A 25,768-nucleotide genomic window follows, 5' to 3' on the forward strand; every position below is an offset into this window, starting at 1 on the left:
ACTCGGGGAGGCAGTGACAACAGGTTTAATCATGTTTAACAGTCCAAGCTTTTTTTACCTTTTCAAATCCGCTGCACGAACCACTGAAGCAATCCAGGTCAAAACCCGCCTGTCCAAAGCATGTGCATGCAGTTGTAACAATTTAAAGCACTATCTCTTTAAATGTTTGCCAATTTTACCCAATAAATCAGAGTAACACATGCAAACTTAGCCCATACCGTTCAAACCCTCCTCCCCATCTTTTCCACTCTTGGTCCCCATTTTCTCTCTCACTGGCACAGCCCTCCCACTTGTCCTCCTCTCTCTCTCCTCCTTCTCAGAGGACCAGCTCTGTGTCTCTATCTCTGTGCACTTGTCTCTTCAGTCAAGAAGAAACTAAGTGAAGGAAAGAATAGAAGAAAGAGGTTGTTGGAAAACTAAACAAACCAAAACTTTGATTCTGCAACATGCCACAGAAAGGTAAGCTTGCTCACTCTCTCTCTCTCTTAGTCAAGGATGGAGTTGAAAAGTTATCGCGCTATAACGGATAAGGTTGAAGGGTGAGAACCAAGTGCTGATGTAAAAGCATTTTAGCTCGTTAGGTTTGTTTCTTTGCTATTGTTGTTGTTGGAAGAAAGAGAAAATTATCAGAAGCGTTACGCTAACTGGTACAATGCGTGAAATGGCAACATTTATCTTCTAATTGTACTCGGTCCCCCTTTTAATTAAAAATAATTAAATTACCAAAAAACAGAAGAACGAGAAAAAGAGAAGAAAGACGGAACATGTAACGGTGACCAACTTTTCCAAACAAGCCCTTCCCCTCTTTTACTGTAAAAAAACGTCATTATAGACAGAGAGAAGTGTTGTTTTAAGTGTGCGATTTAATTGATTTAAATTTTTACGATTTTTATTCATTGATTGGTTTTAGGTTTAAACTCCAAAGACATTGATGTGTGTGTGATCGCGGGCCAATGGCCTCTGCACAGGGCCGGATTGCTGTGCTTTGTTCAGGGTTATGTTCTTTCAGACTAAAACAGCCGGGTCAGGAAGAAAAGAGAAAACAAACAAAAAAACCTCCTTCTTTTCATAGTTGTGCGGTGCGGTGAGCGACAGGTGATCCCGGCCGCTGTGGACTGAGCCGCTGCTGCCTTCACGCAGGACAAGGTTTCCCCGAACTTTACCGCAGAAAGTAACGAGAGTGTTTTTTTAAAAAAGCAGGAGCCTTAAACTCTAATTTAACTAATAAACTTAATCCCGCTTTTTCCTTCATTGCGATTGGAATTAAACAATCCAGCAACAAAGTTGTCGGGTATTATGGGTATGCTGGATATTCTGTTTAAACCCATAACAAATGGGTTACATATAGGAATATATTTACCATACAATTTCTACCACCCAGAGATTGTTGCGCATCCTCTATTGAACAGTTATTAAATATCAGACTTATAAGGACAAATGAACAGTGGTGAACACCGCTTTCTAACACTTTTACGCACTCCCCGCGTTTCTACCGAGCCTGGGCGTTGTTTGACACTAGACTGGCGATGTTTCATTATATTATAACAATCATATCATCATCGCGATCATAGTGATAATGGTAATAATTGCCATCTTGCTAAAACGATTGTATTTAAACAGTACTGAAGGGTCAAAATAAAACACACGAACTTCATCACCATTTGTAGCCACTTGTTGTCTGTAAAGACGGCATCTAAAATATGCAGGAGGTATCCTTCCTTTAGCATTTTTAAACAAACAAACGAAAAACAAACAAATAAAATCCCCCAAACCCTAAAACGACAGAATGTGGACACTAACCATTAAAGTTACTCTCGTCAGTTTATTTAAACCTATCCACGATCACACTGTGGGAGAAGACCTTTGCTTTTTATTTGAATGTTTTTTTTCTTTTTAGGCCTCGACTCAAAATCCCTGTTTGGAAAACGGAGCACATTTAAAAATACGTCACCTCAGAAATTATTTCAAAGTCTACCGTTTGCTGTCATTGTACTCTCATGCTGTTTTGACTGAGATGATTTTGAAATCCACAGGCAGTTTACGATAAATATTTTCTTAATTGATGATCTAATTAAGTCAGTCGTTAATGAACATCTTAATCAAATTGAAGCCAATTAAACGCATGATTAATCAGGCCGGAATAAATTCATCCAGCGTGCGAATTCAGAACATATTATTTTTGTGTGTGTGTCTAAAGAATGAGAGCGAAGTGGGGCTGCTGCCATATGTTGTACTGGGGACAGGAGGATTAAGACACGTGTCTGCTCTGTGCACCTGAGTCACATCTGATACTTTGTTCATTTGACGGAAGCGAGAAAATGCCTCCGTCTTTATGATGAAAAACTAGAATAGAAGGCGTTCTTTTTACATTTCATGTTCCACGTTAATATTTTCAATTAGAAGCTAACCGAATACCGTCAGTTAGTTATATATATGTGTAACACACAGGCTACTCATCTACCCAATTCAATTCAATTCAATTTATATAGCTCCAAATCACAACAACAGTTGCCTCAAAGACCCTACAATAATACAAAACTAACCAAATAACAACCAAACTACCAGCACTAAATACCAAATTATATTCAGATGTACAAAGTACAAAGTATAGATCCACAGTATGACAGTGTATGTGTTCCCTGGTGACCTAAAAGACCTTGATCGTGAACACACTGCTTAATTACGAGCTACCAAAAAGTCCAGCCTCTTGATACTTTGCTAAATGAAGTGGGAACAGATTCCAGTAAAAAGTTATTTCTGTGGTCTCTTGTAACTGATGTGGCCTAAAGCTTTAAGTCGTACCGGTCAAGAGCTATATGGAAACGCTGTATATATAATAAAATACACACACACACACACACACACACACACACTCCTGATTTCAAATTTTCAAATTGAAATGCTTCTCTGTCTCTCTCTCCCCGTCTGTCTCTCATATCCACGCAGTGAATGCAGCTGAATGAAACTTTTATATTGTCATCACTGCGTCCAACAGAACTCTTTTATGTCAGTTGTACTGGTCAAATTGGGCTCCCCGCTGCGTTTTTGTGTCGCGAGTTTTTTAACGAGCCGCAGCTAACGAGGCGACGACACTAAAACCCCGCGGACACACAAAGCCCGGCGGGTATTTACCGAGCTGAGCCGCCGCTCCGCTCCTCCGGCTCTTTGTCTTCTTTCACTGGGAGAAAAGCCCGAGTTATAGCGGGAACAAGGTGCCACAGTCGGCATGTGTATGCGTTTGTTCTTGTGTGGAGCTGCTTAATGTTCATTATGCAGGTTGTTAATGACAAGCGCTTAAGAGAAAGCTGCTTTGAAGCCTTTCTTGGTTAGGTTTTTCTCAACTTAACCTAATAGGGCTGTGATTTTGAGAACAGGGGTGTCATGTGTTTCTCTACACGTGAATCACAAAAAACTGCTCCTATTGCTCTGCCTAATCATGCTTTCATAATGGTGACTTATTTATTGAATGATTGATGAGGGGCTCTCTACTAAAGATGAAAACAATTCATATCTATATATATTTCAGCAGGACGAAATTACTCGAAATTATGTTGAAACGGCACAAAATAAAGGATTTTTGTGCAAAACTTTGTATCTTGTGACAGAATACTATGATCTCATTTAGTTGTAACACAAGTCTGAATTGACATTTTTCTATAATTTATTTTTAGATTATTATTTATATATTTTGACTATTATTTTATTATGATCCACATGTAATTCCAATAATGAAGAATAAAATATGAAACAAAGCTGAAAAAATAGTTTGTCACTTAGACAGCTCAGTGGTTAGGCTATTTGGCTAGCTAGGCTATTTTCTGTATTTAATTAAATAGTCACATTTTCCCCCAAAAGAAATATTTTCGTCCTGTAAATTTATAGTATTGCTGGAGATATTTTCTTAAAAACAAAAAAAGAAACTTGAGAAAAAGATATTATTGGGTGTTTTTGCTTGATCCTTGTCTGTGGTACAACTACTTCTCACTCCTACTTTCTACATGACTAGACCTATTTCTTTGGAGCCATATAGTTTTTCTTACTAGTTTTAAAACATGTATGCAAGAAAATATAATAAATGGTCAGTCAGGTAATTAAAAAAAGAAGTATAGAGAAGGATTCTTTGTACATTTTAAATCATGTCATTCCATAAATCTTGAGTTTGAGCGCTCATATGTGCATTACTACCAACCATAGGATAGCTAGTCCACCATCCAGACAAGGTCTTTTTTTCAGTTTTATCTAATCTTCACCCCTATAAAGATCTTAAAAACAACATAGTCAGTCAGTAATCTTCTATATTGTTGCATAAAGTTAATGATGCAAATCTGACCTTTAGAGATTCAGGTTATTCTTTCTTGCAATTCACTATCCAGGTAGAGGCATGTGTAGTACGCTGTTTCTCACATCTTCTCTGTTTGTGCAGATTACAGAAGTCAAACAAGCTGGGAGAGTGGTGTGGCCTCCATGATGCAAAACAGTAAGTTTCTTCTCAAAAGTATATGTTGTTCTTATTCATTTTTAATGTTACTTTATCAAAAAAAAAAAATCAGGTCTGGTGTTATCAAGGGTTATAGCGCTATACATACATGTAGAAATCTCTAACCTCTACAATCATTTAAAATGTTTAAGTCACTGACTGTAATTCTGTCACACTGGAAATGCTTATGTTGTAATAATAACTTATGTTGTAAAACAGTTTGATCACATTAAATGACAATTCTGGTTTATTGCTTTGTGGTTTTTCTATAGCATCAGTGTACCTGGCAACAATATGAAAAAAAGTTGATCGTTGATGTGGAACAGCTTTATGAGTCCTTATAGTGACTTTCAGCTTATTGTTTTTCTTGTAATCAGCTTTTTCTGGCAGAAAACTTTAAAAACGACTATATCTGTCCATCGTGAAAGAGCAGACAGAAACAGAGTCAGATCTGAATGAATGTTAGCCTCACATTCACTAAGTGGTCAGAAATCTGACTCCAAATAATTCATAATGTCATCGGCACGCGTGCCGGACATGTAAATAGCAAAGCTGCCTCATGAAATGCACATTCCCACACACACCAAATATAAAGGAAAACATTTTCAAAATAAAATAGCTTAATATTTGAAAGTCTGTATACGTGATGTAGTGAAGAGATTATCTACCAGACCTGCTGCGCAAATGTGGTTTCAGCTACTCTTAGTTCATCATCTAATTAAGTTTTTTCTTCTATTTTATTTTTTAAGCTTACTTTTCTTTAACTTTATTTTCCAAGTGATCAAAAAAGAAATATTTAATGACAGGTTTGGAAGGTCATGAATGGACGACGGTAAGATTAAAAACAGTCAGATAAAAGCAAATGACAGAAATTAAAAACATTTAAAAACAGAATATTATTCCTAAATGTCTGAATGGTTGCTTTTATTATTAGATCCTTAAAATGACTAATATTTATTTGCTTAGATCATTAATGCCTTAAGATTTATTGATGACTGATTAGCATACAGTAGTCAACATAATTCAGTGAGTGTGCAGTATGACCTATGAACACACGTCTGAACCCGACAACTCATTAAAAATAAAAAATCCAAACAGAAGACGACTTTGATTTATTAGGTCTAAGAGTTACTTCTAAACAGAATTCTTTAAACTTGAAACTAAATAGGAAACAAGTGAAAGACAAAAAAGTCACAATTGAGAACAAAGATTATCACTATACAGTGGTAATTGCAAAGATTGCTGTATAAAACTGCATATAAAAATGAATTGTTCACTTATTAATTGTGGGATCAGTCGTGTGTTTCTGAAGTCTCAGACAAATTCTGGATTTTAAAATTGAACATGATGATGATATTTGGGCAAGAGTGTGAATCTGAGCTTCTAGCTCAGGAAAGCTAACTACGTACATTCGTTATTCACTGTGTTATTAATTCGAATGCTAATTTCAGTTACAGGGCAACATATCCTTTCGGTGAAACTTAACCTTTCATCGTTTGTTTCACTAAGAAAAACAAAGCATTAAAAGACTTTTACGTGCAGCACACTTAACAACAGCCATAGCACTTATGAACTCTGATAATGAATATTTGTTTAATAGTGTATAAGTAATAAAGGAATGAAAAAAAAAAACAGCCATAAGATGTGGGATTCAGGTAATAAGCTGCAGAATCATGCTGTTGCTGTTACCAGATTCATGTTATGTGCACGGGAAGAGGCCAGTTATAAGTCAGTTTCTTTATGAAGATGACAACTGACAGTTTTGCTCCTCTACAGAATTATGTTGGATGTGTTATTAGAACAACTTAAAATAAGTTTAAATAAGTTGCTGTTACCACAATTACAGGTGTTACCAAATCATCAAGGAATGAAATGTTCAATATTTGAACTTATGTCAACTGAATAGAATTTTTACTGTAACATTTGCCCTTTTGTGGCTCATTGGCTTGTCATTCCTCCAGCCTTTCACTCGAGATGCTGGACTGAGACATGGCTGAGACAGCCTCATTCTTTGCATCAGCTTTGCGTAGTCTGACCTGCATCCCCTCCCTTCACACCTTACATTGTCTTGATGTCATATGAATGTTGTCTTCTGGTTTGTCTATAAATGTTAACAGTTTGCATTTGTTTGGCACTTTTCATATATCACCTCTAACTGTATAGGCGGTCCATAGATATATTGCTGCACTATAAAAAAAATCTCTGTTTCTCCCACTTGTTCTCTGTGGTAAAAGGTGCAAATGTGCACACTTCAGGAGACAGTTTGCGTTTGGCCCAATATAAAACTAAGAGCAAGTACAAGTGAGAAGAGGCCAAACCTTGAAAGCAGCTCAGTATGTTCCCCTGGAGTATCTCTTCTTCCTCTGCCTAGAAGGAGGTCTAAGAAGTGTGCTGCTTCTCAGTAGCCAGAAATAAGTAGTCCAAAACAGAACAGATTATAATGCAGCAACCCTGAAAATGGACTGGAACTTACAATACTTTTCTCCTCTGAGCACTCAAAGTGCTTTCTACTGCAAGCCACATCCACCCATTTGCACGGTACTTTATTCGATACCTTTAAGTGTTTTTTATCTATCATGCACACACTTCAGTACCCTGCCACTCATCTGGAACTGTAACACTGACCTTCCTATTGGCAGACCTGCTCTACCGCTGTTGCTGTGTGGTTTGGAGGTTTTAGATAATCGATTTTCCAAAACACTGGTCATGAGAAGCTAAAACCTAGCTAGCTTTGTCACAGTTACCATCGCTGGAAAGTGTAACTACATAGATGAGCCTTGAGTGATCTTAGCAAAGTACACAATAATACAAACTAGCAGTTTAGTGGTGTGGTGATTAGTGCTGTTGCCTCAAACATTGACTTTAGGAAGCTCCTTAGTTCAAGCCTAGGCTGGGGCCTTTGTGTTAGGTTTTACTGGCACTTGCATGGCTTTTCTCTGGGCAGTATAAAAATATGTATGGGTTATCTGCTTATTCTAAACTGTGAGTGTCATTTGTTGTGTCTGTCAGCCCTGTGACAGTCCAGCGTGTGTTTGAACTCTAGCCGTAAGACAGCTAGGATAGGCACCTGTGAGCCATAACTGGATAAGTAGGAAAAAATAGATGCATTACACAGCTTTATCAAGCCGTTTCTTTTGTAAGAGAAACTAAATCTTAACCGCGCTGCTGTTACAACATCAAACATTTATGTTTAAAGGCAACAACAAACAATATTTTTCCTGTTACTAGAATGTTTGATGGGAAACAGCTGTGCTGTGTAGACACTGAACAACGGAAGGTTTGAATGAACCATATTCTTGTTTTATTTGAAGATCTTTGTCAATGAAAGCACTACACTGTTAAAGTGAAAGTTAATTGAAGTCAGGTTCAGTGTGAAAGAGCTGATTTAATGTGAAAGCTGCTGATCTCTTCCCAAGAGCCCACCTGCTCTTGTTTTGTGTGTGTGTGTGTGTGTGTGTGTGTGTGTGTGAGAGAGAGAGAGAGAGAGAGAGGTCCAAATTGACTCCATATGTCTGTCTATTAATTGTGTGTCAAGAGAGGAAGGCCTGAGTGTTTTCCCTGGGGAAGTGGGACTGTGATTAACATTTTTCAGTAAAACTATCAACCCCAAAACACAAAGTGAACATGATGTGAGGCAGCATGAAGGACAATTAGAAATAATGCAGTCTCACACCTAAAGTCAGCAGTAACCTCTGTGGAGGCCGTGACTCTTTCTATAATTTAATTAAGCAGAAGAGCTGTTCAAAGCCAAAGCTTTGACAGTGCGAGGTTTTGTGGAGCACAAACCTTTTGTGATCCACTTGATCCACTTGTTTTTCTAGCTGAGAAGCTCTCCTGCAATAGAGGAGAAGACTGGGGTCTTCTCTGTTGTCTGCATGCAACTAAATGAACAGACAGCTTTTTGAATTGCACAGCTGATTATTTTATTAATCATTATTTAAAGACAAATGCAGAGACATGCAGAGACCAGAGTAGCATTTGCTGGTTGCAGGTTACTGCAACAGCTACTGCAGCCACCCATCATTACTTTTCATTGGTATATATGAAATATATAGAAACAGGATGTCTGACTTCTCACATAGAGAATAGCTGAGGTAATTTTTTTTCTTTCTTTTATACACTGGGTGTGATTTGGCAGGTGAGGAAGGTGGGATCCCCCTCACCCATCTCCACCCTGCAGGCCTACATGTCCCTACCGCTGCTATATGCTGCTGGCTGGATGGACGGATAGATAGAGGGATGACATTAGTAATAAAGAAACAAAACTCTAACAGAGTATATGTTTGTGCATCTAAATGACTTCTGCAAAAAAACAACAACCTTGCTTTATCTTTGTTTGTGTGTGTGTCTTTGTGTATTGGATGGTTGTCTGATTTATTAATCCATGAGGATTTAAAAAAAATCTGCAATATGCTTCCCCCCTCACAGCCATTAATACACAATAGACAATTGAATCAGCATAAATCTCTACTTAACCCCAAGAGTGTCACGGCACAGCATGTGTCAGCTCCCGCCGCTGAAACATTTCAGACCTGCAACATGTTAAAAGTGTTTTCTGCTTCATTCAAACTTACTTTACAAAGGAGACTGGAGGTTGGACTCCAACCTAAGCTGCTGCAGTTCAGGAATAATAAGGATGATCACATACAGCTATTGCTATAGATCAATGAATGTGAGCACATCAGAAATAGATACAGAGTAATACTCAAAAAGTGCAACAGCAGATGTGTGTTGTTTTCACCTGTGAGTCTTTATGTGTGTATGCTTGTTTCATCGTGGTAATCCTGAAGGAAACTTCAGTACTTTAGCAAATGCTGTAGTTATTATCTGTGTACAAATAAAGTACTCCTTTGTTCACTAAAACAAAAGTAATTAAGCATACAATTTCCAGGTAACTGTAACTGGATGAAAAGTGTAATGACAAACCTGTGACCACCACAGCTTTCTTGTATCTAATGCAAAATTATGCACTATAATTTCAATTTTGTTTAACCCAATATTGAATGAAAATGTGGCCCCCAGTCTGGAGGAATTTGAAAAGGTGGTGAATTTAATGTCACATCAATGATCCCAAACATTCGAATACATGGAAACATTATGAAAAAAACAAAAAACAAAAAACAAAAACAAAACAAAAAAAAACATAATTTCATTGTACATGTACAATGACAATAAAGGGCTATTCTATTTTATTATAACTTGACTGAAAAAAGAGCTTTCAATCATTTTAAAGAAGAAGTGCAGCAACAAAAGGCCTGGGTCAAAGAAGGCTAAAACGAAACATGTTTAACGCATGGAAGAACATCAGAACATAGTTGTTTATTTAACTGATGACAGAAAAAAGACAGATAACATTTGGAAATGCTAGACATTACTATATGCTGTACATGCAATAACTAAAATATATAAGGATACCGCAAAAAACACAGTGTCGGAGGAAATCTTTCTATTTATGTTCTCATGTTTCGGGTTGGTTTTCCTGCCCTTTTCATCCACTTGTTTCATTAGTGCTGCTTTTTTTTATTACTTTGGGCCTCTGCTGTTATAGAGTAAAATAAGAGTAAATAATACAGTAAATAAGTTGCTGAAAACCTTTGTGTGTGTGTGTGTGTGTGTGTGTGTGTGTGTGTGTGTGTGTGTGTGTGTGTGTGTGTGTGTGTGTGTGTGTGTGTGTGTGCACGTGCATGTGGGTATGGTGGGTATGTGGGTATATCTGTGTAGGCCACAGTGGAGTAAACCAGCTGGGAGGTGTGTTTGTGAATGGGAGACCTTTACCTGACTCTACCAGGCAGAAGATAGTGGAGCTGGCACACAGCGGTGCTCGACCATGTGACATATCCAGAATACTGCAGGTATTGCAGGTGGTTACAACACCACAAAAATATCCATCACATGTCATACAGAAAAATGCAAATTCTTGCTAGACATTGTGAACAAATAAAAAATAGAGAAGTATTTTTTTCTTTTCTTTTCTTTTCTTTTTTTACTGGCAATATATAATTGTTCCAAAGATTGTCTAACAAAGATGTGTGTTATTATGTTGCCCAGGTGTCTAATGGCTGTGTGAGTAAGATCTTAGGCCGGTATTATGAGACAGGTTCAATCCGTCCACGGGCCATAGGTGGGAGTAAACCCAGAGTGGCCACTCCAGAGGTGGTGGGAAGAATTGCTCAGTACAAGAGAGAGTGTCCATCCATTTTTGCCTGGGAGATCAGAGACCGACTGCTTGCAGAGGGAGTCTGCACCAACGACAATATACCCAGTGTAAGACCCTTCTGTTTTTCAGCAAAGTCATGTAATTAAAAATCTTTCCATGACAAGGTAGACTAATCATTAAAACCCCCTTCACCATATTTAATTAGATATTTCATGTAAATTTTGAGTTTACTTTTATTTGTATAGAAACAAATGACAAAAATAATTGTCGCAGGGTGCTTGTGAGTTGTTTTATGAGACGATATCTATTGCGGTGACATGCTGCAAGTGGGGTTGCTACATATAGAAGCATTATTGTCTTTAAAAGTGTCTTTAAAACAACACTTCACTCAAATAATAAACCTGATCTGACTGTGGACAGCCACTGTATTTACTCATTGTTAAGTCATATTGTTAACAGTCCAACAGAAAACTATAGGAGGCTGTAGCAAATTCTCCCAGTAACCACAGAGAGGGGAGATTTTAACTACACAAACGGCTCCAGCACACAGGAACAATGTTTACTCCTCCAAACAGCCCAGCTCTGAAGCTTTACTGCTTCTGTGCTTCACTCTGTTCATCCTCCAGCCCCATGCCTACAGTATGGAGAGAGAGAATGATTATCAAATGCACACCAGATGTGCCACTCTCCCCATCCTGCTCCACCTCTCCCTCTTGCAGCCGAGCCTCATACCCCACCACCTGACTTAACCCACTTAACTTACCCCCCCCCCCCCCCCCCACCACCACCACCACCACCACCACTATTTACTACACTGTAGCACATTTACAATCAACAGTGCACCAGACTCACAAGCATTTATTTTGTACCCTGCTATAGTGGGTTCACATTCTGACATTTTCCTGCTGATGTAAACAGATAAATCAATAGACTGAATATGGAGCAGTGGGCAGTCGACCCCACACACCCAATGAGACATAAATGCCCACTAGGCCTTAGTTTGAAGCACTGGTCTGCAAGATAACAGGGAGAAAGAAGGTTGGGGTGTTTCACCCTCTCAAATGCCATCTGGAACCAGTCCGCCCATTGGACCAGATGTGAGACACCTTTCTGGGTGGGTCAGAGGGGCCTGCGAAGTTTGGGATAAACCTCCCCATAGTAAACAGCTAACCCCAAAAACTGATGTACCTCTCTTTGATCTTCATCTGTGGGCAGGTTGTAATGTGCACTTGCCTGCTGCAAAAGTGGTAATCCAGATACTACACCTCTCTCTGCACACTTCTTTGGGTTGGTAGTGACTCCAAACTGCAACAAGGACTCCAGCACTGCAGCTACCTGCTGCATATGCTCAACCCAGGTGTTGCAGTGTATGATCATGTCATCCAGGTAGGAGGCAACATATCCAACATGGGAGGCACCCAACCAGAAGGCATTGGAAGATGGCTGGAGCACCAAACAAGCAAACAAAAGCGAGTATGACAAATTGGTGCACAGTGGAGAAGGCATTATTCGCTTGGTCTCTGGAGATAAGGGAATCTGCCAGTAGTGTTAAATTCCGAGTGCCTAACCAGTCCAGGAGCTCACTCAGCCAGGGCATGGGATTAGATATCACCTTAGTCCATCGAGAATCTGGTTCTCCCCTCCATCTCCAGCATGTCTTTCAATTCTTTTAGAACTACTTTTCATCTCTGTTCTGACAACCTACAGAGTAGTGACTGAACCATCATTCCCAGGGAAGTCTCACCATGATGCTGTATGAGATTAATGTGACCTGGCAGAGAGGTGCTGTGTTGTGCTTGAGACGGAAGGGATTTCCTCCATGGTGCTGGAATCGGATATGTAGCCTTCTGCCCACAGCCTGCTGCTGCGTGGTCCCCCGCATGGATTCATCTGTGACCGCTGCCTTCAAGCTTCCTAGTGACTTATCCTCTTCACCCAGTCTGCTGTTTCTATTGACAGTCCACCCACAAACTGCTCCAAGACCACCATTTCCCACAGCTGCTGGTCTCTAGTTGCATCTCTCAGTTACAACCACCATGTGGCTGTGTTTTTCAGCTCCTGTGTGTAAATGAATGAGGAATGAACAGTCCCCACTGCAGTGCCTCTCAACTGGCAGTGATGATCTTTGGGGGGCCAGTTCAGTTCACTTTCCAGATGACTGGAACCCAATTTCCATACAATTTGAGCACTCAAAGTGCTTTTCTTATGACAAGCCTCATTTACACATACATTCATACAGTGCTTTTTTCTAATCCTAAGTACTTTTAATGATCCTACACTCAAACTTAGATGGATGCATCTTGGACAAGATCAGGGTTCAGTATCTTTCACAAGGATGTTTTTGAACTGCAGGTTGGATCAAACCACCCGCCTTCTGAATAGCAGACTGATCTCACGTTACCTCCTGAGTCACAGCCGCCCTGAAGCAAGTAGGAAGTGCACAGCCAACTCCTCTGCCAGCATCTGTGCCATATCAGCTGCTTGCTGCACTAGCTGTGATTCCAACATTTCTCCTACTGTTTGCAGTCTAGCAGCGTACCTCAATAACCACAGAGAGAGGAGATTTTAATTACACAAACACTTCTTTATTATCAAGCAAGGAGGAATCATTACTTCTGGCCCTGCACAAGTGCTACATCCTCAACCCACCAATGACAACAATATACAACTAAAGTGTGTCTTATGTAATTATGTTGTTGTGTTTGTCACCAGGTTTCATCAATAAATCGAGTGCTTAGGAATTTGGCTAGTGACAAGCAACCAATGGGCACAGTGGGAGCTGAAGGGATGTTTGACAAACTCAAGATGCTCAATGCACAAAGCAGCTGGGGAGGACGCTCAGGATGGTATCCTGGGACAGCACTCTCTGCCACTGGTGAGACATTAACTCAAAGTAACACTGCGATTCTTCTTCACTAATTCGTTCACAGAAGAGACGATTTCAAATTTTACAAAAACCAAATGTTTTGAATTGGTGTTAAATTTTGGTGGGCTCATGTGAATTGTAGCCATATCTGACATGTGACCAGTGCGGTCTTCTGCTGCTTTAGCCCATTTGATTCAAGCTGTGAGTTTCAAGTTGTGAGTTAGGAGATGCGCTACTGCATATATTGGTTAAAAGGACTGGTTATCTGAGTTACTGTTTGTCTGGCCATTCTCTGTTGACCTCTGGCATCAATAAGCATTTTCACTCCATGAACTGTTGTCTGCTGTCTACAGATGGTTGTGTGGGACATCCTAATAAAGTAGAGGTTTCGGAAAACTCAGAACAGCAATGAAGCAATAAAGTGACCTGGAAATGTATACTAATAGTAGAAGGACAACAAAATCAACAGTTCCCAAAAGCGCGAGTAATATTGAAATATCAATAACCAAGGTTCCACACCTACATTATGCAATCACAACTGAGCAAACTCAATTGTGATTAGCAGTATGCTCCAAAGGTTATGAGGGCTTCAATTTGAAATGAATTGTTCTAACTCATGTGCTGTGAATTATTTTCTTACTGTTTTCATACTTCACATTTCCACCATCCATTCATGCTGTCAGTCATTTAGCTTATAGCTGTTATCTTGCATTCAATATTGTCTCTTCTTCTCTTCACACATTTTCAATGTAATATCTTCATATAAAGCAGGTAAAAGACACCATTTTACAAATTACAGGGCTGTTTGTTTGCTCTCTCAGTTCTCCAAGAAACTGCAAAACATTTTGCAAAGAGAGTAGACGGCTTCATGAAACAGATCAACATCTTTGGCATTACAGAATGAAGATATATCTCAAACCATCTGCTCATATGAATAAGCAACATGTAGAGTCTCAAACACAATGAAATGTATGTTATTATTTTTTTAGATTACAGTAGTTTTTATAGTAATAGTTCTAACCAGAGGTGGGACCAAGTCATTGTTTTGCAAGTCTCAAGTAAGTCTCAAGTCTTTATCCTCAAGTCTCAAGTCAAGTCTCAAGTAATGTCAGGCAAGTCAGAGTCGAGTCTCAAGTCACTGGTGTAAAAGTCCGAGTTAAGTCACAAGTCTGAAACTTTGAATTTCCAGTCCTTTCGAGTCTTTAAAAAAAAGGGGGGGAAAGCATGTTGCAGTTATATGCTAAATGTAAATATTAGACCATGTCGTTTTAAAATCTGTGTTTTTCTCAACACATGACGAAATAGTAAACTTAGAAAATATACACAAATTGTGAAATTGCACCTCTATAAAATGCAGCTCAATTAAACCTAGCTCCAAGAATAATTTTCAACGACAGTTCTGAGATAAGCTGCATGTTATTCTTGGATGCGCTCGTAGGACCGGCTTTAAAATAGCATGACAAAAATATCACATTAAAGTTAGTTGACATCACAAAGTTAGATGAAGTCAGCTATCTCATCGTAGCAAAAGAGAAGCACCACCTACCTTTCTTTATGGAACTTCAACTGTTGGACAAAGTTGGAAGTTGTTCCATCTCTGTCTGTGATTCTCTTCTTGGATGTTTGCATATTGCATTTCGTTTGTTTGTTGACTACTTCATAGTTTATGTACCTGAAAAAAATAACTCCTTGCAGCATTTTTGAGCGTTTTTTTTTTCTTCTTAAAAAAAAATCTGGTTAATTAGATTGGCTGTGCTACAGCTCACGCACACATACGTACGGAGTGTGGTTTGAATAAATGAATGAATGAATTGAATTAATGGTGCACACTTTCTACATAATATTCTATCCATCTATCTAGACACAGATTCCTTAACGTCAACAAATTTCATTCAAAACGCTCACCGAAGAAATCATTTCTCATCCAATGACAGCATATCGCCCCGATTTATTAACTGGTGTATTTACTCTAATACGGGTTTCCTTTTTTGTGTTATTTCAATGTCACTATTTAAACTACACTAAAAGTGCTGAAATGCTTTCTGGGCATTTTACTTCATTGTAAATTCATGCAGTTCCCCATTTTATGTTTTATCCAAACACACAAAGAAGTTATCAACTTTGACCCAATGTGCTGCCACAGTGCTGTGCTATACTGCTTTACAACAGTTCAGATAATATGCTTAGTAGGTTAGTTGGTCATTTTAAATGGGCTGTGTCACTGGATTTATAAACCAGCATTTGCTGCTAGAAAGTGTTTTGTACGAGTACAATATGAGTGACATCCAACAGCAGCAAACCACTGTAAGAAATGATGTGCTAATTACATTTGTTTTTCATAATTGTTTTCATAACAGGACAAGCCAAACAACTATTACAAAATATGTTTTAGACGTAATTTTGAAATTTTGTATAATTTTGCAACTGTTTGCTTTCAAAGTAAAGAGTCTGCCCTACTTCACATTAGGTGCCCTATAGGTCATGCTTTTCCTTGTGTTATTACATTTAGTGGTGGTGGCAACGTGACAAGATTTGAACATTTTATCAAATTACAAAAAAGTTATTTCCCCCAGTGTTTTGTTCAATGGCAGTGTGTTTAAATAGATTGTCCACATGCAAAAATGTTTACATTTTATAGCGTCGATATCTGCAACTTGCTTTTCTTTTCCTTCAATTTGTGTGGATGAGGGCCCCATTTGTTGTATGGAGTAGGCTCATATGCTGCTGCCCCTCCTGCAGCACCCTGGGAGTACAACAGTGAAACAAAGTCATGCTATACTACCACGGCTGCTGCCTTCCTATCCATCTACAGCATGTTTGTGCCTGTGTGTGTATGTGTGCCAGAGGGAATGGGGGAGTCTGCTCTCATTTCCATCTCTTTCTGCCTGACTGACTATGACACTGAGCAATAGCTTCATTCTGTTGTGCAGTGCTTGTCTGTTGGGGATAATGAATAATTAGGCTAGCACCACAAATAACATGCATTCCACAGGGAGCTGGAGCTCCTGTATGCTCAAAGACCAAATTGTAGATCTCCTACCTGATGTGCTTTTAAACTCAATTGGTTTAATTTAGAGATGTCAGAAATATCAGGTTATCAGCTAGTTACATGAAAAAATTAATACATTTCATGTTATTGACACAAGTGTGTATCTAAGACATACCCCAGTACATGATACCAACTTAAATGGAGTCTCCCACTTCCTGCAGCACTCCACAAGTTCACTTCAGTTTTGGGGGCTCTACTCTAAAATTCATGGTAAGGACATAGTGCATGGATAAGGACCTTTCTGCAATAAAGACATCCCTACATACAAGGTTTGGTTGGAGCAACACAGTATTGATGTCTTCTACTGGCTTCTTAAATCTGGTTCAAATTAGTTAATAGTAACATAAATTTCTTCTGAATACAGTATAGTACCAAGATGCAATATCATCTGGTAATCAGATACAAGACCTTTATGTGCTGAAATTCCAAAGTCTGACAACATAACATAGTAAGATTTTTTTTTAAAAATAAAAAAATGAAACACTGGAGTAATGTCACGACATTTGGTGTGTGTTTTCTTGTTTTCTTCTTTGGTGCAGAGTGTCCACAGGCAGAGGGAGGGGAGAACGCAGTATCAGTTTGTACCAATGGTGAGGACTCAGAAGAGACTCAGATGAGACTACAGCTGAAGAGGAAGCTCCAGAGAAATAGAACATCTTTTACACAGGACCAAATAGAAGCACTAGAAAAAGGTAATTTCTGGCATTCACCATAACATCATAAAGCTACACAATACAACCTCCTATATGTGCCTGCTGATTTTGCCAAAACTGGAACTCTTCCTGGAAACTCTGTCCTTTGTGAAATGTGTTAAAATGAATTCCATTAGTTACATTTTTTGTAATGCATGCATTACAAACTAGTTTAATATTTTTTTATCCATCTTTGCATGAAAATGGATAATGAACACTTTTCTGCTGATACCATAAACAACACAAACAAAAGAAAAGAAAGAAGGCTGCAGTCTGCATTTAAGCGCTTAGATAAAGACCCTCTCCAAGTATCCTGATTTTCCCTTTTTTTCCTTTTAATTATTTTATAAGCCTGACTTTTGAATCATATCTATCAACTAGACTCCAGTTTGATCATGTAAATGGAGAGTCTTCTTCAGTTCAATTCAATTCTTTATATAGTGTTAAATCACAACAACAGTCACCTCAAGGCGCATTATATTGTAAGGTAGACCCTACAATAATACATACAGAGAAAAACTGAACATTCATATGAGCCCATACGAGCAAGCGCAGTGGGACTTCCCCGACAGTAGGAAGGAAAAACTCCCTTTTAACAGGAAGAAACAGGCTCACCAACACAAAGGGGCGGGCATCTGCCGTAACAGGTTAGGCTGAGGGGAGGAAAACAGAACAAAAGACACGCTGTGGAACACAAGCAGAGATTAATGGCAAATATGATTCAATGCAGAGAGGTCTGTTAAGACATAGTGAGTGAGAAAGCTGACTAAAGAAGAAGAACTGAATGATTTATGGGAGTCCCCCACCAGCATACACCTATTGCTCTAACTATATGCTTTAGAAAAAAGGAAAGTTTTAAGCCTAATCTTAAAAGTAGAGATAGTGTCTGTCTCCTGAATCCAAACTGGAAGCTGGTTCCACAGAAGAGGGGCCTGAAATCTGTAGGCTCTGCCTGCCATTCTACTTTTAAAGGAACAACAAGTAAGCCTGCAGTCTGAGAGCGGAGTGCTCTAACGGGGTGATATGTTAATATAAGTTCATTAAGATAAGATGGGGCCTGATTATTTAAGACCTTGTATGTTTGTATGTGAGAAGCAGGATTTTGAATTCAATTCTTGATTTAACAGGAAGCCAATGAAGAGAAACCAATACAGGAGAAATCTCTTGCTGCAGCATTTTGGATCAACTGAAGGCTTTTCAGGGAGTTTTTAGGACATCCTGATAATAATGAATTACAGTCGTCCAGCCTGGAAGTAATAAATGCATGAACTAGTTTTTCAGCATCGCTCTGAGACAGGATGTTTCTAATTTTAGAGATGTTGTGCAAATGGAAAAAAGCAGTTTTACATATTTGTTTAATATGTGCATTGAAGGACCTATTCTGGTCAAAAAAGACTCCACGGTTCCTCACAGTGTTACTGGAGGCCAAGGTAATGCCGTCCAGAGTAAGAATCTGGTTAGACACCATATTTCTAAGATTTTCAGGGCTGAGTACAATAACCTCTTTATGCCTTGACTGTTGTTGTGATTGGGCTCTTTATAACTAAAAGTGAATTGAATTAGATTCAAATACCAAGATTAATTATGGAGGTCCACTGGGTTCTGTAATAGACCAATTTTGTTTACATTATAAATGCTTCCCTCAGGGATTATCATTAAAAGGCATAGCATACATAATTTCCTTAGGGATTAATAAAGTATGCTCATTCTGATTCTGATACATTTTCACTGCTATGCAGATGACACCTACCTTTATCTATCAATTAAGCCAGATGACAGATACTAATTCGTTAAACTGCAGGAATGTCTTAAAGACATAAGGGTTATGATGACCTCTAACTTCCTGCTTCTAAATTCAGATAAAACTGTGGTGTGGATAAAACCTGTATTTGGGCAATATCTCTAAAATTAGAACCATTCTATCTCAGAGTGATGCTTAAACTTAGTTCAAAAACCAGTGATTCATTATTATCACGTTGTTCCCTAAATTTCCTAGAAAGCCTTCATTTGATCCAGAATGCTGCAGCAAAAATTATAACAGGAACAAGAAAGAGGAAGTATTTTTCTTTCATATCAGCTTCTCGTTGTTGGCTGGTTGTTAAATCCAGAATTGAGATTAAAATCCATCATCATATCTGAACCCCCATAACATAATACTGTCCTGATAGAGCTTTTCACTCTCTGATTGCATCTTTAGTTGTGGTTTCCAGAGTGTTTAACAGTAGAATCGGAGGCAGAGCCTTCATCTGTCAGACCCCTTCTTTTGGAGAATCTGCTCACAGTTTGGATATTGAAGAGAGGCACATTCTCTACTTTTAAGATTAGGTTTTAAACTTTCCTTTTTGATAAAGTATATAGTTAGGGCTGGATCCTTATCACTGGGCTGTAGTTCACGGGGTAGAGCAGGTTACCTACTAATCGAAAGTTTTGTGGTTTGCTCCCTGGCTGCTCCAGTCTGCAAGCCAAATATCAGTGAGCAAGATATAAACTCCAAGTTGCTCTCCGATGCATCCATCAAAATATGAACATGTGTGAATGTTAGAAAGCACATAAGCACAGAAAAAAAGGTGTATGCATGTGAATGGGTAAATGAGGCATGTTGTATAAAAGGCTTTGAGTGGTCAGGTAGAGTAGAAAAGCTCTTTATAAGAACCAGTCCATGTTGACATGTGCTTGCTAATGCGGGGTTGTGTGATTGTTGGGATTTCTCTCTAACATTGTCGGGCCTATACCTCACAATGAAAAGCACTTCGTAGCAACAGTTATTGTGATTTGGAGCTGTATAAATATAAATAACATTGAAGTGGATTGAACTGATGACAGCTCAGGAAGTTTTGGATTTATCCAATCAGGAATTTCCTGTGGTGAAGAGGAGTGATTTTCTTTTTATAACATGTATGTCTGCAAAAATACTATTGAAAATACTGATATACTGAAAATACTATATAACTGTTGCTGAAAAGCATTTCAGATAGTTGTATACAGGGAGTGCAGAATTATTAGGCAAATGAGTATTTTGTCCACATCATCCTCTTCATGCATGTTGTCTTACTCCAAGCTGTATAGGCTCGAAAGCCTACTACCAATTAAGCATATTAGGTGATGTGCATCTCTGTAATGAGAAGGGGTGTGGTCTAATGACATCAACACCCTATATCAGGTGTGCATAATTATTAGGCAACGTCCTTTCCTTTGGCAAAATGGGTCAAAAGAAGGACTTGACAGGCTTAGAAAAGTCAAAAATAGTGAGATATCTTGCAGAGGGACGCAGCAGTCTCAAAATTGCAAAGCTTCTGAAGCGTGATCATCGAACAATCAAGCGTTTCATTCAAAATAGTCAACAGGGTCGCAAGAAGCGTGTGGAAAAACCAAGGTGCAAAATAACTGCCCATGAACTGAGAAAAGTCAAGCGTGCAGCTGCCAAGATGCCACTTGCCACCAGTTTGGCCATATTTCAGAGCTGCAACATCACTGGAGTGCCCAAAAGCACAAGGTGTGCAATACTCAGAGACATGGCCAAGGTAAGAAAGGCTGAAAGACGACCACCACTGAACAAGACACACAAGCTGAAACGTCAAGACTGGGCCAAGAAATATCTCAAGACTGGTTTTTCTAAGGTTTTATGGACTGATGAAATGAGAGTGAGTCTTGATGGGCCAGATGGATGGGCCCATGGCTGGATTGGTAAAGGGCAGAGAGCTCCAGTCCGACTCAGACGCCAGCAAGGTGGAGGTGGAGTACTGGTTTGGGCTGGTATCATCAAAGATGAGCTTGTGGGGCCTTTTCGGGTTGAGGATGGAGTCAAGCTCAACTCCCAGTCCTACTGCCAGTTTCTGGAAGACACCTTCTTCAAGCAGTGGTACAGGAAGAAGTCTGCATCCTTCAAGAAAAACATGATCTTCATGCAGGACAATGCTCCATCACACGCGTCCAAGTACTCCACAGCGTGGCTGGCAAGAAAGGGTATAAAAGAAGAAAAACTAATGACATGGCCACCTTGTTCACCTGATCTGAACCCCATTGAGAACCTGTGGTCCATCATCAAATGTGAGATTTACAAGGAGGGAAAACAGTACACCTCTCTGAACAGTGTCTGGGAGGCTGTGGTTGCTGCTGCACGCAATGTTGATGGTGAACAGATCAAAACACTGACAGAATCCATGGATGGCAGGCTTTTGAGTGTCCTTGCAAAGAAAGGTGGCTATATTGGTCGCTGATTTGTTTTTGTTTTGTTTTTGAATGTCAGAAATGTATATTTGTGAATGTGGAGATGTTATATTGGTTTCACTGGTAAAAATAAATAATTGAAATGGGTATATATTTGTTTTTTAAGTTGCCTAATAATTATGCACAGTAATAGTCACCTGCACACACAGATATCCCCCTAAAATAGCTAAAACTAAAAACAAACTAAAAACTACTTCCAAAAACATTCAGCTTTGATATTAATGAGTTTTTTTGGGTTCATTGAGAACATGGTTGTTGTTCAATAATAAAATTATTCCTCAAAAATACAACTTGCCTAATAATTCTGCACTCCCTGTAGATTTGGGGAAAATATCTTTCAGGAGGTAATTTCTGCTGAAATATTAGACTTAATGAGAGAGCAACAGACGGGTATGTGTGCATTTATGAACATAGCACAGCTGCAATAATCTTATTTAAATCAAATCTGTAAATTGGGCTAAATGTGTATTTTTTCACAAAGGTCTACAGTTGTGTTGTTATGGCAGAATGGTTTCCAACAAAGAGGCACATCTGTGGTTGACCTGTCACAGTTCAGAGAACAGTCGTTCTCAGTGTCCGTCTGAAGCCTTCACCCTTGTATCAGAACATATTATTTTTCTTGCTGCTGCTCTTTGGTCTGTGTTGCCATGAGGTTTCCAAAGAGCAACATTTGTAAAGTGTTAAACCTGTGCTTAAACTGTTTTTTTTTTTTGTTTTGCTTGTCAGATCACAAATGAGCTGGACCTGTGTTATTAACTACTCCCACTCACCTCACATCTACTGATTTGCAAAGTAGTAGTAAATGTAGTGCAAAGGTGCTTTAAGGGGTCAATAAGATTTTAAAAAGGGCTGTGCAATAGCTTTTTCAAATGTTTTCAGTCCATTTGAAGCAGGGGCCCTCCCAAAACAGATACTGTATTGTGTAATTAATGTGTAATAGTACCAGAGGTGGGACCAAGTCATTGTTTTGCAAGTCTCAAGTAAGTCTCAAGTCTTTATCCTCAAGTCTCAAGTCAAGTCTCAAGTAATGTCAGGCAAGTCAGAGTCGAGTCTCAAGTCACTGGTGTAAAAGTCCAAGTAAAGTCACAAGTCTGAAACTTTGAATTTCAAGTCCTTTTGAGTCTTTAAAAAAAAAGAAAGAGAGAAAAGCATGTTGCAGTTATATGCTAAATGTAAATATTAGACCATGTAATTTTTAAACCTGTGTTTTTCTCAACACATGACAAAATAGTGAACTTAGAAAATATACACAAATTGTGAAATTGCACCTCTTTAAAATGCAGCTCAATTAAACTTAGCTCCAAGAATAATTTTCACCGACAGTTCTGAGATAAGCTGCATGTTATTCTTGGATGCGGTTGTAGGACCAGCTTTAAAATCGCATGACAAAAATATCATACACATTAAAAAAAAACTGCATCACCAACGTAGCCTGGAAAACATTTGCTAGTTAGATGAAGTCAGCTATCTCATCGTAGCATATTTATATGCATATTTATAATTATACGGTTCTTGGAGTGAGTGCATACACTCATGAAGTTTAGTAACTTCCGGTCACTGCAACAAGCCCAGGTACAGTTTACCGACGGATGGGTGCAGGACCTTGAAATGCACCGTGTAGAACGAAAGACCATCGTACATATCATAAGTTTACCAGTCTCACAAATCGTCGTCATAAATACACATTCATTAACCGTTTATTAATATAACCTTTGAGCTCAACGGTAATTAATTAGTAGTGGAAATAATTTCTGGTAGCATCACAGAAATGTAGCAGTGACAACAATATTGTATGCTGTAATCGTACTGGGCAATTAGTGATACAAAACAACTGTTTTATCCTGTGAATAAAAGTATGTGTTTTTGTCAATGTACCATAATAACAGAAGCGAAACGCAATATTGTGTCAGGACAATTCACTATTTATGCACAATAAACAAAGGAGCATAGCGCGACAATTTCTGTTCAGCGCCAGACTTGCTTGTAACCTATATCACCAATTATGTTATGAAAATGACGTATTAACTACAACAGCAGACTGACCTTCGTGTAAATGCTTGGAGCAGACTAACCTGTGAGCTGGAGTGTTCTGGGACGTTATATTTGATCTTTGAATGGCTGCAATCCAGTCGCCTCTTTGTTACTTCGGAAACATGGCTCGAACAATTTCTCTTTAACGACATAATCCGATAACAACCGATCTCTTTACCCGTCGGCTTCCCGTGGCTGTCATGTGACCGGCTATTGCAGTTAATAATACAACAGCTTCTTGACATTTTTGTGTTTCTTTTTATCGCTGTGTAACTGATTTCAATTGAAAGCCTGCGTGCGCTAGTACCGCTTGCCACGAGTTCCCAGAATCCTTTGCGGTTCTACCCCTGAATGACGTCACATTTTCAATCTCTATATAATATGCATGTTAAATTTTATATTTGGGGTAAAATATCAAGTCTTTTCAAGTAAACCGGTTCAAGTCCAATTCAAGTCCCAGGTCATTGGTGTAAAAGTCCAAGTCAAGTCACAAGTCTTACAACATTTTTTCAAGTCAAGTCTAAAGTCATAAAATTAATGACTCGAGTCTGACTCGAGTCCAAGTCATGTGACTCGAGTCCACACCTCTGAATAGTACAATCATTCAACATAATGTGTAAATTATTTTGTTCTAGAATTTGAAAGGACACACTATCCAGATGTGTTTGCCCGAGAACGCCTCGCCAACAAAATAGACCTTCCAGAGGCAAGAATACAGGTATGCTTGATGTTTAGGGGGTTTTTTTTAGGTTTACAAAGAACGTGTGTACAGTAAGATGAAAAATTATGTCACATGGAAATGTTTGCCTTTTTTACCGTGTGAGCATTTGACCTTCTTGAAACAAACGAGTATTTACAAATGACATTTAAATAAATGGGTTAAATCATTATACTGACATATATACACGTCTTATATAATTTGAATCAGGGCTTCAAGATTAGAAGTGGAGCATCTTGTCTGTGTATAGTGTCAGCCCATAAGATTGAAAGAAGACTCAAAGGAATTCAGTTAAAAGAAGCAAATCTCTCAATCACTTAAAATAAAGGATTCAGCAGTAAGGAAAATCATCTGCAGATGGAAAGGTTTTCAAACAACTAAATACTAAATAGATTCTGTATCATGCTGGAGAATTTTTGAAGATCATTTGAAGCAGTCTTCCCAAAAGTTTAAATAGAAACAGACTTTCTTTCTTTGATGTTCCCATAAGCACACTTGCAAAAGTATACTTATGGAAACAAGAAATGACTAACAAAAAAGAAATTAAAGGATAACCTTTAAACCCTACTGAAATGTTGTGATTACAATCTTTTGTCTTTTTTATGATCAGTGATTTATTTTTCTTATATCTCATGCTACATGCAGGTTTGGTTTTCCAACAGACGAGCAAAATGGAGAAGAGAGGAAAAGCTGAGAAATCAACGTCGTCAGGTGTCCAACCCTTCAAACCATATTCCAATCAGTAGCAGCTTTAACACCAGTGTTTACCAGCCTCTACCACAGCCTACTACACCAGGTACTGACAAAGATACTCAAGAAATACTTCACACAAAGTCCATCTGGGCCTTTTTCATGTGTGGATGTCTTTTATGAATTTGTTTCTATTTTTTTTTCTTTTGTTTGTAGATACATGCACATGATCATATACACAGTGCCACCAGTGATTTCAGGATATTCCACTCATGAGCAGTTGGTAGTACTATAAGACATACAACAAGGGAGCAGAGAAGAACAATAGTAGTTTGCCAATGAATTATATTGTGAACATATTTTAGATGAAATGTATATTTTCTCTCTCACACTAGTATTTTTTAATATTGTTTAAAGGAAACTCATCTGGGCCTGTAATGTCAGACACTAGCAGTCCAGTTACATTTATTATGCAGTTACTTTTCCCATCATATTGGGTATGTGCTGTCCAGCCCCACTATGCTTGGATACTTGGATACTTTGGACAGTGATTGTTGATTGCATAAATGGTTTGCTTGTGATGTCCTCCAGTATTGTTAAAATTTCACATTGTTGCTCTATCCATATTTCCATTTTTGTCTATCTAGTGTCCTTTTCATCAGGATCCATGCTGGGAAGGTCAGATCCAGTTCTGTCCAACAGCTATAGCCTCCCAGCAATGCCCAGCTTCAGTATGGCTGCCAGCCTGCCTATGCAAGTAAGATTAAATTACAGGATAGAACAATATACAAATAGTCAACAGTTTGCATAAAGGCGCTGGAAAACCTAGGGCTCTTTTTTGCCAACCCAATAGCATAGAGC

General features: G+C 38.7%; 1 protein-coding gene across 2 annotated transcripts in view; it reads left to right on the forward strand.

Moving 5' to 3' along the window:
- Window positions 1-226: 226 nt before the first annotated feature.
- LOC101472151 (paired box protein Pax-6) overlaps window positions 227-25,768 on the forward strand; it is a 30,256-nt gene continuing 4,714 nt past the window's right edge. Inside the window, exons 1-9 of one of the 2 annotated variants that reach the window (XM_076886160.1) lie at window positions 227-459; window positions 4,424-4,477; window positions 10,199-10,338; window positions 10,526-10,741; window positions 13,347-13,509; window positions 17,089-17,241; window positions 24,135-24,217; window positions 24,863-25,013; window positions 25,555-25,664. In XM_076886160.1, coding sequence (XP_076742275.1) covers window positions 447-459; window positions 4,424-4,477; window positions 10,199-10,338; window positions 10,526-10,741; window positions 13,347-13,509; window positions 17,089-17,241; window positions 24,135-24,217; window positions 24,863-25,013; window positions 25,555-25,664 — 1,083 coding nt within the window. In that variant the 5' untranslated portion in view covers window positions 227-446. The remainder of the gene's footprint in view (window positions 460-4,423; window positions 4,478-10,198; window positions 10,339-10,525; window positions 10,742-13,346; window positions 13,510-17,088; window positions 17,242-24,134; window positions 24,218-24,862; window positions 25,014-25,554; window positions 25,665-25,768) is intronic. The other variant, XM_004556242.4, reaches the window with a different exon arrangement.

This window comes from Maylandia zebra, linkage group LG7, assembly GCF_041146795.1.
Source record: "Maylandia zebra isolate NMK-2024a linkage group LG7, Mzebra_GT3a, whole genome shotgun sequence".
NCBI lineage: Eukaryota > Metazoa > Chordata > Actinopteri > Cichliformes > Cichlidae > Maylandia > Maylandia zebra.